Here is a 15,674-nt window from a genome sequence, read left to right as displayed (position 1 = left end):
AATTCTAATGTAAACTTGAGAACATGGAGTCAAAGTCCTCTTAATGAAAAATAAAAGATTGCTTTTCTCCGTAATTAACAAAATTACATTCTAAGAATTCAGTACTGCAAAGATGCACATTCCTGCAATTGTGTTAGCAGGTCATTAATTACAGAGAGAAACAAGAATTCTGCTCTCCCCTCCCCTTAAAGAGAGAACAATCAGTATCTGTGAAGATGGTGCATCTCTATTTACATAAGTGTGTTATTTTCCACTGACTAGCGAGAATCCTACTCAACAATAACTCCACAGCTGTCAATAATTCTATGCCTCAGATGTCAGAAGGCACACACTGTGCAAATAACAATCCTGGAGTAATCACCACTCTTCCATCATCTGCAAGGAGTTATACTCTTTCCCCTTTTCCCAAAGGAACTGGCTCATACTGGGATGTTACTCCAAGAGCAAGAGCCAAATTACAGTACTTTTCTTCACATCTCCCCAGTTTGGAACTCTCTTCTGCGAGCAGAAATTGATGCTTGGTCAATTGTTAATTTTATATCTGAGGCCGATAGATATTTGTTAACCAGAGGCATTAAGCAAAGGCAGATATATAGTAGTTAGGTCACTCATCAGCAATGATCTCACTGAATGGCAGAACAGGCTCAAGGGGCTAAACGGCCTACTCCTGTTCCAACATTTCTAAGTGCTGATAGACCTCTACCGTAACTAACCTTGTCATGGGGGGCAGACAGTGAAACCTGATTGAGTCTGCATCCAGTGTTCACATATGTGCACTTCCTAGCTCAGGTTACACAATATCTATCAACAGCAACAACCCTCATTGATTTTGTCTCCCCTTTGTTAGCTAAGGAACATTAAATCTAACTGTAGTGCCCTAAAAATGAGAGGCTAACTCAACATAGATCAGGGACGCAAATTGGGACCTTCCTGATTGGGTAAATTTACTCACTGAACTATCAGGGAGTCATATTCATACCTAATTCTCACTTATAATCTTGCTTGAATTTATATTCTTCTACAGTGCAGATTATTACAATGGCAATCTAACTACTATATGCACAAACTCTACAAAGGTCAAGTACAAGATTTTAAAGTTTTGACTCGTGACCAACTCAAGCAGTATTGTGTGCCATTATTGATCCAAGGCTGCCAAAACCGGGAATACCCAGTTCAGTCAAAGCCAAAACCCCTCCCAGTATCATTACCAAGTATCAACTTCCCAGGTAACGAAGTACATGAGCTGGTTAGTAAAGAGAAAATATTTACATCTGCTTTCTTGGCCCAGTGAAGCGCTGTGCCTCCATAATGAACATCTTCGGTGTAGATCTGATTTGGGTCTGCTTCAAGAATTGCCTCAGCACACCTAGAGAGAAAGAAAATAGGAATGGTGACCCATGCTAGCATTACACCAGCTACTGGCTGACACACTTACACCCACAGTAGTAAGAGCAATTGGGATTACAATACAACAACCCAAGTGTTGAAGGAAATGTGTTCTGAAAAGTGGAGGAACCCTGTTCTGCAATGTGGCCCAAAGTGAGATGTTTTTCCCCTTTCCCTCCAGAAGGTAGAATATGGCACCACAGGCACCCTCCAGTACCATGATCAAGTGGTGATTTTTATGCGAGAGTCTTGACACTGAATATCAGCTGACTGGTCAACAGTTGAACGGACAACCAAGCCCAGGCATGACACCCACACACTTTCAAGACTCACTGAATAGCAGTCAATAGGAGCTTCAGCTCTTGTTATTCGTTTCTGTCCTAATTCAGAGGCATTACGGCCAAGTGGACTGCCCCTTTTGCTGCTCCATCTGAGATCAGATAACTTAGCACAGACCAGGGATTAAACCAAGAACCCTCCTGATCCTAATGGGTCAGTATAGCACTGGGAAATACCCTTTCCTACTGAATCACAATGAGACAATGCAATTCTGTGTTATGGGCCAGGTTTTTATCTGAGCAACAGGGGTCTCAAGCGCCGGCGAGAGTTTCTGCATCGCCTCCTCTAGGAAGGCCCGCAGGATCAAGTGTCAATTAGGCACTTAAGTGGATAGCGACAGGTCTTCCCCGAAATCAAGGAACTCATCGGCGGATGTCCAGCCTGCTAAGAGTTGCCAGCCAACCAGAGGCTGACAGTCGTTTAACTGAGCAGCGCCACCGGACAGGCAGTGGCTGCTGCTGGTAATGGACCCACCAGTCGCCGTGGATCGCTGAGGGACCCAGGCCACAGGTAAGTCAGAGCACGAGGGGTTTCACGGGCTGGGGATCATGAGAGAGAGGGGTGTAGGGGGTCAGCAGCAAGGGAAAGGGGGTGGCTCTCAGTAGATGAAATTTAATACAGAGAAGGGTGAAGTGATACACTTTGGTAGAAAGAACGAGGAGAGGTAAAATAAAGGGTACAATTCTAAAGGTAGTGTAGTGAGACCTGGAGGTATACAGGCACAAATCATTGAAGATGGCAGGGCAGGTTGAGAAAGTGGTTAAAAAGACATACAGAATCCTAGCCTTTATAAATAGGGGCAAAGAGTACACAAACAAGGAAGTTATGATGAGCATTTATAAAACACTGGTTCAGCCTCAAATGGAGTAGCGTGTCCAATTCTGGGCACCACACCACTGTGAACGCTTTAGAGAGGGTGTAGAGAAGATTTACGAGAGTTTCCAGAAAAAAGGGACTTCAGTCACGTGGATAGATTACAGGAGCTGGGATTGTTCTTTTTAGAGAAGAGGTGGCTGAGAGGAGATTTAATGGAGGTGTTCAAAATCATGAGGGGTCTTGACAGCGTAGATAGGGGAAAACTGTTCACATCGGCAAAAGTCTCAAGAACCAGAAGACATTAATTTGGGTGAATGGCAAAAGAAACAAAGATAATATGAGGGGAAAAAATGTTTTTGCGCGGAAAGTGGTTAGGATTTGGAATGCACTGCCTGAGGTGTGTGGTGGAGGCAGGTTCAATCGTGGCTTTTAAAAGGGAATTGGATAAGCACCTTAAGAGAAAAAAATGTGCAGAGCTGCAGGGAAAGGGCAGGGAAGTAGGACTAGCTGAGTTGCTCTTACAGACAGCTGGCAGAGACACAATGATCTGAACGGCCTCCTTCTAGGCTGTAACCTATGATTCTACTTCTAAGAAGAAATTAACCAGAAAGTAAGCACAAAAGCAAAATACCACGGATGCTGGAAATATGAAATAAAAACAGGAAATACTGAAAAGATTCAGCAGGCCAAGCAGCAACCTTGGAGGGAGAAACATAGCTAATGGGGGGAATTTTATCCTGGCGACAGGGGTCTCAGCGTCAGGAGAAACTGACGCCAAGATCCCTGCGCCACCTATTTTCCAGAAGGACTGCGGAATTTAGTGACAATCAGGCACTTAAGTGGATAGCAGAGGGGCTTCCATAGGATTTAGGACCCTGATGCCGGAGGTCCCGCCCTTGGAGAGCTGCCAGCAAATTGGAAGACACTAGAAGACACAGATTTAACATGAAAGACTCACCCCCGACCTCCCTCCCCCCACCCACCCCCCACCCACCCGAAGACCAAGAGCCAGGAAACATCCTGCACGGTTTTTCCTACTATGCTTCCCTTGCGGCAACAGGGCTGACCGCCGCACAGTTAATTGTGGCCGCAGCAGGAAGAGGCCCCTAATTTGGGGTTAATTGCCCAGTTAAGGGCCTCGATTGGCGGCGGGGCGGGAAGGCCATTCACCAAATTTCGGTGGAGGCGGAATGGTGGCAGGAACTCCCAACACCATCCAACCCAATTTTATGCTCTCCCCGCCTCCAAACCTACCGCCGGGGAAGAGCATAAAATTTCACTCAACATTTCAGGTCGATGACCTTTCGTCAGAAATAGATGTGCGGATTGAACAACCATGTAATCCAACAGTAGTACAACCGGCTTGGCAATGGATTTGGCTACATCAGTTTTTCCCAGTCAACATGTGATGAAACTAAGCATATTGACGTTAAAAAAATAAATTCAGAGCACTATGACTAGGAATGGAAATTCTCAGGTTTGATGTCAGCTAAAGTAGCAATGGCGTGGTAAAATTAGACAAGTATTCCTGCTCTAGGAAAGGAGGACTGGAATCTATCAGGATTCCAGTATTCCCCGCTGGAAATATATATGCATGTAGGAGAGGACAAGAGTCCATTTCCGCTGTGACATACTCCATGCTTCAGTAGCGCACTGATAACCAAGCTGATACATGAAGAATGACAACTAGAGCAAATACTGAACAGCTGCCACTAACCATATCTCTATCTATCTATCTAACTTTGGCCTCCTTATCTCGAGAGACAATGGTTAAGCGCCTGGAGGTGGTCAGTGGTGTGTGGAGCAGTGCCTGGAGTGGCTATAAAGGCCAATTCTAGAGTGACAGGCTCTTCCACAGGTGCTGCAGAAAAATTTGTTTGTCGGGGCTGTTACACAGTTGGCTCTCTCCTTGCGCCTCTGTCTTTTTTCCTGCCAACTGCTACGTCTCTTCGACTCGCCACACTTTAGCCCCGCCTTTATGGCTGCCTGCCAGCTCTGGCGAACGCTGGCAACTGACTCCCACGACTTGTGATCAATGTCACAGGACTTCATGTCGCGTTTGCAGACGTCTTTAAAGCGGAGACATGGACGGCTGGTGGGTCTGATACAGTGGCGAGCTCGCTGTACAATGTGTCTTTGGGGATCCTGCCATCTTCCATGCGGCTCACATGGCCAAGCCATCTCAAGCGCTGCTGACTCAGTAGTGTGTATAAGCTGGGGATGTTGGCTGCCTCGAGGACTTCTGTGTTGGAGATACGGTCCTGCCACCTGATGCCAAGTATTCTCCGGAGGCAGCGAAGATGGAATGAATTGAGACGTCGCTCTTGGCTGACATACGTTGTCCAGGCCTCGCTGCCATAGAGCAAGGTACTGAGGACACTCGCTGCCATAGAGCAAGGTACTGAGGCCACTAACCATAGCCCAAGCATGAACTGTCACTTTTAGCAGAAGGAGGAAGAAATTTGAAGATGGGCACAAGTGGGTGGAAACAGAATCACAGACAGCAACTAAGCAGCACATAAAAGAAGAAAAGATTAAGAAAAAATTAAGCAGCAGGGGGTTTAAACATTTCTTGCCCTTACCCAGATTGAATGAACTTCATGGATGTATGGATTGGATAACCATGCGATCCAACAATATTACAACTGGCTTGGCAGTGGAGTAGAGATTTGGCTACATCAGTTTTTCCCAGTCGACAAGCGATGTGAAGTGGCGTCTCGCCACTACTGCTCAAGTGATTCACTCCAATTGAACGCTGTTTACTTAACAACTGCAAATTAAAAACAGACATGAAATAGGTGGAAAAAAAACAGGGTTTCTTTGCATGATTTAGTAGGTGACTGTGGACTGGGTCATGGTCATTTATCCACTTTGCACCTGGGCTCATGTCCAGCCCCAGTGCACGCAACAAAAGCCTCCTCTGCGAGATACCCTTTAAAAGATCTTAGCAAAGTGAGTGTGGAAGGCCTCAAGCCTGTTTCCAATGGGCAGCAGCAGTCTGAACAAACAGCCCATAATCTAACATTAATGGACTTGGCAAAATCCATAGATATTACACTTTGGTCTAATTAATGGCACTGGTGGTAGTTTAAAGAGAAACACGTGGATCTTGTTAAAATTCCTGTAATAATTTCAAGTCAACTCTGTTAATTTCAGTAATCTATTTCAATCCCTCAAACTCACAAAGAAAGCTTAGATCACTTTTATGCTATATGAAGACCATTGAAAGTGAGTCTCGGTTGGCTGACAGAACTCCTTTGTGTAAGCAAGTTGGTTTTCTAATCAACATAAGAAAGACTGTGTTAGCTAGGTAAACATCAGAAGGCAACCCTGTACATTTGCTTTCTGTGAAGTCTGTATAAAAGCACAGTCATGCGCACTTAAGAGACTGGCTCTTCACTCAAAGTGTTAAAAGATGGAATAAACAGGATTCAGTTCATGTTTGCAGATGAAAACATATCTTCAGTGACAGTTACTGGGAGCTTTAAATTCATTCGATTAAAATTGTAAGATGTGTGTTAGCATTTGGAATATCACTGTGACTATACTTTGCACTTTGTCTACAGTTCTTAATTGTTTTTCCTGTCCACCATCCTCGAAACCTAGATCCATAAATTTCATATTATAGCTGTTAAATTTAAATCCAACCACACTGTTCAATAATTCACATTCTGGTTGCCCAACACTCCATTCAAACTCTAAACAAAGGACCCGATTCAGATAGTCATATGTGATGCTCCGACACACCCTTTTGCATTTCCTTCTGTGGCAATAGAAGTTCAACCAACTCCAGCATTCAAGAAATTTTTGGAAGCTGGAAAAGGGACATAAACCATGGGTGTGGCTAAAAGCACAGCAGAAATTGATTAAACAGCAATTAATAAACATGACTAGTGTTGTACTTGGGGAATTGAGTGAACAGAAGGACTCAGCCTGCAGTTTGCAAAGGAAATGGCATTAAAATTAAATTGATTCCTGTCGCAGCCCACCATACTGCCTGGGCTAACAAAAATAGAAAATGCTGGGAATATCCAGCAGGTCAGGCAGCATCTGTGGAGAGAAAAACAGAGTTAACAACTATCTGGGCTGCTGTCTTCTCCACACGCCCCTCCAATGCTCAACCATAATTCAGAACATAAGACCACAAGAAATAGGAAGAGTAAGCCATACAGTCCCTTGAACCTGCTCCGCCGTTCAATAAGAACATCTGAGCTAAACATCAACTCTACTTTCCCACTCCAATTTCATATCCCTCCGATCCCCTTAATTGGCCTTGATTAACAAATGGGGAGTAGCTCTGTCTGAACTAGCTTCTCTCCTCATCCTGGATGAGGCCCTTCATTCCCTTACCGAATGCACTGTTGCCACCTTGTACCAACTCCAAAACTGAACAAGGAGTAGATAGGCCAAACGAATAAGGGGCAGGATCGTGGAGTTGTCAACAAAATGTCTCAATTGATATCCTCCCCAAGTAAATTCTATTTTACAAAATAGTTACAACCAAACATATACCATCCAAATTAAAATACTGGGATAAATACAGATATAATGAATTATGTGCTTATTTACAATTATTTGTCACGAACCTGACCTCAACACAGGATGCAAGAAGGATAAGGAAATTAGTGTATCTAAACAAAAATCACACTCCAGACCTACCAATAATATTATAGTATTTACATTCTGGTTCATGCTCATACCATACAGAACTTGCCAATATGAATTACTTATTGGGCTTAATCAACCTGAACAGAAAAGCTCATTGTTTGTTCTCATGGAGACCACAGCCCTTTTTTTTTTAATTGATTAATCTAGATGAAGAGTCAAGGCACATAATGTTGTATTACGTTGACTGTGTGATGCTTTGAGATATCCTGAAGTCGAGATGTAATATATAAATGCAAGTTCTTTCTATTCTTTACAATGCCAAGCTTGAAAAAGAGTGCAAGATGAGGTAAATCAGGAGCTAATGATTAGGTGTTACCTTAGTTTAAATTTAAAAGGTTGAAGAGACAGGGAAGGTAGATGAAGGCAAGTCATTCCACAGTTCTGAGCTCCTGAGAAACATGGGGTTAATACAGGCCGCTGGACAATGAGGCTTGATTTCAACATAGTGAAAATATAGAGTGCGAGAAACAGTGGGATGGTGTTCTTAGAGTTTAGTTCCAACAGTTTACAAATTATTTACTGTTCTAATAATCCTCCAACTCTGTACTGCTAATTGCTGACTGATATGGATAAATCTGTTTACACAATCCTCTGAAACTTGGCAGCTCACCATTACAAAGAGAACAGTTTGACCCATTTCAGGTCCACGGTGACAATATGGACATAAGTTTCTTAATTACACAATGATCTCCGTAGAAATCATCCCAGGCAAACTTCATATTTGCAGATTCGGTAGGAGTCTAAAGCTCATTAAACACGAAATTTGTCTCCAAATTCAGTAACACAAACTGCTGGCAAGGGAAAATCACTTCTGCAAGTAGACTAAACACCTGTCACAAACAATGCTTCGCTCTTAAATATCACCTCATGAGGCTAAAAGCTTGGATAAAATATAGTTTGTCCATCTCTATAGCTCTTCACCTTGGATCTCAGCAGGTAAAGTGCAGGTATTTCGTTTCTCTCCAAAGTTTTATGAAGGTCTAAAGGGGAACACAAGTTAGTTAAAAAAAATACACACAGTATTCCACTAACAAAGGCTCACTCTTGTGCAACAACAATCTTGGGTTTCAAGCTCCTGCTTTCCCATTCTAGTTTTTAGGCACTTTGGTTCACTATTTCTTCAGAGTCTTAACAGATATTCAGGATTTTGACAACTCCCAAGTTCTTTCATGAAGTATATTATTATTACAGGTCATTTTGTAATGCAGCTGATCATGACAACAATAACAACTTACATTTATATTGCATCTTTAATGTAATAAAATGTCACAAGGCGCTTCACAGCAACACTATAAAACAAAATTTGAGTGAGCCACGTAAAGGAATATTAGGGCAGATGACCAAAAGCTTGGTCAAAAAGATGGGCAGCCCAATGAGCAGCTGAGCCACAGAGATTTTGAAGACGCCAGGATTGATACCCTGACTATTCTACGTTAGTTGATCTTAGCCAAAGCAGTATTAAGGGCTTAGCACTTCTGGGCTGGGGGAGGAAGAAATCAACCATGACCCCTGCTCTCTACCTAATATCTTGGAAACTCATACATAACATGTATGTGGGCAGGACAGGATAGATAGCCTTAATGCAGACAAGTATAAAGCACTACACATAGCAAGGGGAACTGAACTGGTGTTAAAATATCCAGGGATAAAGCTGTAAGAGGCTTGCAAGTCTTAGTAGACTTAATGTTCAACGTGTCGCACTAATGCGAAGCAGAAGACCAACAAAGTCAATAGGATGTTGAATTACATAGATATAATAGTAGAGTACAAGTCAGAGGAGGTAATGACAAAATTGCAGAGTGCTCTGGGAAAATACACCTCAGGTAGTGTGCCCAGCTATGATTGCTAGAGACATTAAAGTGCTAGATACAGTGCTGCTCAGAGCCATGAGGCTGATCCCGGTGTCAAAGATTTATGTCACGAGGAAACACTGGGTGAACTTGGACTTTTCAGCATGGAAAGAAGGCATCTAAGAAGTGAATTTATGCAGTAAGGAAGTGGAAAATTCAAATATTACTTTAAATTAAATTGCCCGAGTAGGATAGTGCCACAGGTTCAAACCAGTAAAAGGCAAATTTAGGACAGATATTAGGGAAATTTGACTTTATAACAAGCGTGATCAATACAGGGAATGATCAAAGTAGAAGTGAAACCCTGAGGGCAATTATTCTGTACAGGCGAGTTAAGAATAGTCTTGTATGTAATTATCTGGAGAATCCTGCTGGAAAGAACATTTGTGCAGACAACAGGATTAGGTTCGTCACTGATCCATCCCACTGACACGTCTAGGTTCAGACATTAGAAATGATGCGATGTTCTCAGAACTGGAATGAGGTTTAGCCAAGTTTAGTAAGAAATATGAGGCAAAGACTGAGACAGAAGCAGCCTGTTGCTGAACATAATGGAGTGTTGTTTGTTCTGTTTTACTTTCACTTGCAGCTCCCTCTGCTGGCTCATGTGTGCATGGTAGCCTCAAGTGAACAATTTGTACAATGCAATTCTCAAAACACTATATCAAGCATTGAAAGGACAGCTAGCACACATGGAGCTGCACCTTCAGGAGGAGGGCATAAACTGGAAAGGTAATGACAGCTTGGATAGCTGCATGGTGCTCACCATTTGCATGGTGTCTGGTGCAGCAACTTGGCCCTCTATCACTGTATCTCTGATAATGACTCACTCTCATCAGTCTTATGACAGGCTCTGCTTTGTTTTGAGAAAATTTCTAAATTGGACTGTTTGAAAATCAGTTCTTGAGGCTTATTTGAATGATCTTGCATTTCTTTACTTTCTTTCATTGTCCTCTACTGTTTCTTTTGTTTTTCCAAAGTAACTAAATTGTTTGCAAACTTGAAGTTCAAATCTGAATGGCATTTCTTCAAATCTAACCTTTTATTCTCCCCAACCAGGCATATGATCCCATGCATCAGCTATATATTATCAGCACATTTATCTTGTTAAAAGGTCATGGTTCAATCCAAAACTTGACTGATCATTGCTCCAGAGACTGCATCTGCTGCTACAAGCGAACAAATTTTTTCACTGATGGAAGGCATCACTGTAGATACATACATGCATCCTCCTGCAGTGCACAGCAGTCCATTCAAAGGAAAGGGAGTTTTCAGACTTGGGAAGATATTTCAAAATCCAGGATTTTGGTGTCCATTTCTCACAAGCACTTCAATCTAAATCCAAACAAGTGGAAAACTCTAGTTGCGATCCATCCAATGCTGAGCTAAAAGCATGAGGTACTAACCCAGCAGAGCTAGGAAAATCAGATCGAGCAGTACTCCCAGTGCTCAAATGCACAACCTTGTGAGGTCAACTATAGCTAAGATAATGAAGGCTTTGCAAAACTTTTATTTTCTACTGCCTGTTAAGAACCAAAATTGTAAATCTATATTACAACAGAAAGAACATAAACCCAAGAACAAAACAAATGCCTCTTGCCAAGTTCTTTTCTAAGACCATAAATAATAATTACAACATAAAATCCTCCATTCCTGGGGCCAGCTAGGAAATTCTTTGAACGGCTCCTTCATTCCACAGCACCAAATTATTCCTTTTGAAAAAGCTCTCAGTGAAAAGATTTACATGTGCTTTTCTTTTCTCCACTTGCCTTCTCGAGGCAGGAACTCAAGCGGCTGTCCAGTTGCTGGGTGCAGCTGCAGTAGTTTTCTCAAATGGCCAATCATTCTGCGTGAGTCAGATAGCAAGCAGGATTGCTGAGCTCATTACGCACCACAGCCAAGACTGACCATGTCTTCACACACACACACTTCCAGCAAGGGTCACTGGGCAACAGTCAGGACCCTAAGCTCAATTTTTTCTTAGCTTAGAGAGATAAAGGTCACTCTTCCACTCAGCATTCCCTGCCCAAGTACTAACTCGCTACAAATTGAACTTGGAACCTTCCTCAACTGTACGGTTGAGGACCACATCACACAAAATACTGAACCATCAAGGAGCTCAGGAATATACACTTACACATTTGTAAAGGTTCACCACAGCATGGACCCACTACTGCGCATTTTGTAAAAACTTGCAACTATTTTCCCTGCCTTCATTCACCAAAGGTATTCAACCAATCTGCCATCAAGCCTCTGACAATGACGCACCTTATACAAAATAAATTGGAAATGGAGTAGATCAGTCAGCCTCCACCCCTCCCTTTCACAGTCCAGGCGTGACTACCGTAGTCATAGACTTCCCAGTTCCTTTCCAAGCTTTCACCCTTCCTAACCCCCCATGTAAATCAAGCAAATTAACATCCCTTTTACATTTGAGGATTTTATTTGCTAGAGAAAGGATTGGGAAAAATATTGCATTTAAATTCTGGTCAAGGTTCATCAGCTCAAATTGCTCAAATTACCATCACCAGTGAAAAATACCTAAGTACCACTTTTTCACCTGGGTGTCATACAGCTCAAAATGTTTCTATCAAGATTCAAGTGGGTTACCATTTATGAGGACATTCTGTGAATATTTCATATACTATCATGATGCTTTTCTGAAATCCTGGGGACAATTGTACATCTCTGTGAAGTATTTTTAGTCTGAAACAGTTGTAATACACACTGCTAATACATAATGTTTTTTCAGTGACCTTAGAATGCACAGTGAGATATATATATATATATATATATATATATATATATAGGCCTAGCACAAGAGCTTAGCAAATGCTCAGCTTAAGATAAACCTGGATAGTGCACTGGTTGCAGAGAGTGGAGTGGCTGCAGATAATATATCAGATTTAAGGCAAAATATAAAGCACTGCAAAAAGCTCTACTGGGCAATGTCACAAGGAGAGCACAGCAGTAGTGATATTAGCCGTGAAATTCTGGGAGTATGAAGTGGGGGAGGCAGCTGCATAGCTTGGAAGGTAGTGATAGTTCTTCACTGTGTATACCCTGGGTTGTATCTGACCTGACTGCATAAGACGTCTTCACTGGCTGTAGAAAGAGACAAAAATGTTCCATTTCTCAGCACTGTCACCCTTCACCTTTAGAAGCACAAAAATAAATATTCATTAATAAAATACACACATTCACTACAGTTATCACAAGCTCCAAATTAAATTTCCACAAGTAAAAATTCTGATTGATACCAGTTCATTTCATTCTAATACAAAAGCAAAATACAAAAAATGTTGGAACTACTCAGGACTGGCAGCAAAGAAAGTCGGATTTTCAAATACTGGCAGGGTCGGGACCAGGGGCAGACACAATTTGAAAATCACAATCCAGGAGGTCGTCTCCATAATCCGACGCCTCATGGACAATCTGCAATTTTCAGTGAGAGGGCCGGGGTTGGGGGGAGTGAACAGAGAACCCACTATTTAGCGCATGAAGGAGCTCATTAAGGGGGACCATGGGGGGTGTGGGGGGGGGGTGGTGGTGCTTGGGGAGTCCGCACTGTAATTTTTAATTGCGATTCTGGCGAGCCCACCCAGTCTGGTGCATGATAGGGCACAGCTGTCGGGCTCATAGTGGGCAGGGGGCTAACTTTATTGTTGGAAGATGAAATGTTTCGGGCTGACAGAATTCTTGCGCCAGGCCAAGAGCTGGACTTTTTTTAAAATAAATTTTTAGAAGTACTGCCTCACCTCTTCATTCTGCTGGCCCTCCACGGAGCTGCCTGTTCTCTGCGGCAAGGCAGCAGCAAGCCCCATCATGGCTGCCACCAGCCTTTTCTGCTCGCGCTCGGCAGACAGCTCCCGCCTCCTGGTGATGCTTGACACCACTAATTAGGGCGCTAACATTTAAAGATCGCATCACATTAGCAATGCAACTGAGGCACGTCAGGACCCAGAAATCATCCCTGCATCAGGATCCTGACCCTGTTTTGAAAATTCAGCCCACCATTTCACGTCTGTGGTCTTTCATCAGAATGGTCACAGACCTGAAATGTTAACTCTGTGTCTCTCTCCACAGAGGCTGCTAGGCCTGCTCAGTATTTCCAGCATCTTGCTCTGATTTTCTCTCTTCCTCCCCTGAAGGTCCTGATTCACACTGGGCCACATTTACATGTGACCAAACATCCTGCGGTACCATGCTTAAGTGACTGCGAAGGACAGCTGAGCAGAGCCCAAGCCCTATCCTTATGCATGCACTTTCTGGCAGGAGTCACTGCATCAGAAGCAGGAATCCAGGCTCACTTTAACCCCACTTCATCCAGAGAACATCATTGATGCTTCACTGGCTGAACTCAACTGACTGCATAAATTGGGGAGTTGGATACAAGAAGCAAGATTATAGAACCTAATTGGGATCTACAGTGAAAACACAAAAAAAGCTACAGGGTGTTGGAAGTCATTTAAAGACACTTTTGGAATGAAGCATTACTTCTTTCAACTGCAGCTAAACCTTCACGAAGGCCACACAAAAGTAGTGGAAATGTGGAACTCTCACTTCGAAAAAAGACTACTGAGACTGGTGTGGGGGGGGGGGGGGGGTGGAACAGGAGGGTTAATGGAAAATTTCAAAACTGAGATGCATAGATTTTTTAACAGGCTGGAGTATTAAGGGTTACGGAACCAGGAGGGGTAAATGGAGTTAAGCTATCAATGGTGGAACAGGCTCAAGGGGATGAATGGTCTACTCCTGTTCCTGTTACAAAAGAGGAACTGAGGATGGCAAAATAATTGCCTCAGGCTCTACACACAAAGGATTGAAATTTTCCTTCTCAATTAAGAGTGTTAAACCCGAGTCCAAAATGGTTAAAAGGCAGAACTTATATTGACATCACAGTTTCTTCCTTTAGTTTAACATTTGCTATACTTTCCACTTTCTATAATTCTTCAACACACACAAGCATTCCTTTAGTTTTTTTTTAAGAAAGAGAATATATTCCTGCCTGCACCCTTCTAAAATTAAGGGTAATCCACAGAAGTCAACCAAGTCCCCTTTAAGTTGGTTCTGGTTCCATTCAAAAAGCCTTTACTTTGTAAGGTACCTTATATGTAAGCGTCTACACAGGGTAGCCACCATTAAGTCTAACTCAGCCAAATTAACCAACTCTGAATGACTGCCAGGCAATGCGTCAGTTCCTGGCAATCACTTCCAACTGTCTGGCATTTCACCTTCCACAGGCTGAATCTGCAACTACAAATTTCACCAAAATATCCCATTTTACCCTCCCTCAGCTGCATGGCTGAAAGAATAATAAAAAGAAAGCATCTGCTCCCTAATGTGCACTCTGTTCATACAAGGTACAGGGGAAATAACATGGTTCAAAATGGCATATTAGTTTGAAAATAAAATTAGCACAATGTGGCTGAACAAGGGATTGCTGCTCCCCATTAACTTCTGCAATTTATCTTTCGTCCTTTTCATAAAAGACAAACCACCAATAGTAGAGGCAAGGATACAACTACAGTAAACGGTTTAATTATACATAATAGACATTTTACAGGGACAGGAGTTGTGTGCTTGCCAGCTAAGTACGAGATTGTGAATCTACCTCTGCCAGATTACACTATGTAATCATGTATATTTTGTGGTAATTGTAATTTCGTGGGACAGTTATCTCTGCTTGAAACGCAAAATTATCATTAAGTGAAAATAAGAAGTTCTTCAGTACTAAATTTCTTCTGATGCCAACCACATTTGTTCACAGGTGATTTTTGGGATCAGCTTCATTTTAAAGCAATTTAGATAGGCTGCCAAATTCACCATCAGGAATCAAATGGACCAAACGCCACTCTGGCTGCTTCCACTTTCCATACAGCAAGTCACAACTGTGACACCTCCACAAAGCTAGGCTGCGGGCCGTCGGGGGATCCGTCTGCCCCGATTGCCTGCCCCTCTTCCGAGGCTACTTTCACACCCGGGTGTCCCTGGAGAAGTAGCATGCAGTGTCCGCCATTCAGGCCTTCCGCGACCAGTGGGCACCACGGGGGCTGGAGTGCATCATTGATGCCGAGAATGGAATTTGAGTTTTGTTTTATTTATCTGTTTTTAATAAAGTTATTTATTTAAAATGTATATAAAGGGGGCCTGGGGAATAAAGGCCACCTCAAGCAAAATAAAAGGGGCCTAGGGTATAAAGGTCACCTTATAATAAAAAGAAACTCCACAAAGCTTCTAAAAGGTAGTCTTGGTCCCACTGTCAGAGCACCATGTTAAATTTCACATCAGACTGAACTACAAATAAAAAAGTTTTTCTTCCCTTAGAGAGGGGGCAGAGGAGATTTCCCAGAATGGTACCGGGGATGAAGAACTTCAGTTAGATGGAGAGACTTGGAGAAGCTGGCATTGTTTTCCTTTGAACAGAGTAGGTTAAAGGGAGATCTAGTATAGGTGTTCAAAATTATGAAGGGTCTTGACAACGTAAAGAGGCAAAAAATGTTTTCACTGGCGGGAGGGTTGTTAACCAGAGAAAACACATATTTAAGATAATTGCCAAAAGAACGAAAGGGGAGTTGGGATGATATTTTTTAAACGCACAAGCTGTTATGATAT

General features: G+C 42.6%; 1 protein-coding gene across 6 annotated transcripts in view; it reads right to left on the bottom strand.

Annotated features, from left to right (window-relative positions):
* Positions 1–15,674, bottom strand: part of pla2g6 (phospholipase A2, group VI (cytosolic, calcium-independent)) — a 55,501-nt gene that overhangs the window by 23,486 nt on the left and 16,341 nt on the right. For 4 of the 6 annotated variants that reach the window (XM_068019564.1, XM_068019566.1, XM_068019567.1 and 1 more), the window contains 2 exons: positions 5,124–5,311; positions 1,270–1,366 (listed from right to left, as the gene is read on the bottom strand). In XM_068019564.1, coding sequence (XP_067875665.1) covers positions 1,270–1,366; positions 5,124–5,311 — 285 coding nt within the window. Of the gene's footprint in view, positions 1–1,269; positions 1,367–5,123; positions 5,312–8,130; positions 8,190–8,444; positions 8,473–12,138; positions 12,217–15,674 lie in introns of those variants that run through there. The other 2 variants (XM_068019569.1, XM_068019568.1) reach the window with 2 other exon arrangements.

This window comes from Heterodontus francisci, chromosome 41, assembly GCF_036365525.1.
Source record: "Heterodontus francisci isolate sHetFra1 chromosome 41, sHetFra1.hap1, whole genome shotgun sequence".
NCBI classification, from domain to species: Eukaryota; Metazoa; Chordata; class Chondrichthyes; order Heterodontiformes; family Heterodontidae; genus Heterodontus; species Heterodontus francisci.
This window is presented reverse-complemented; position numbering and strand designations above follow the sequence as displayed.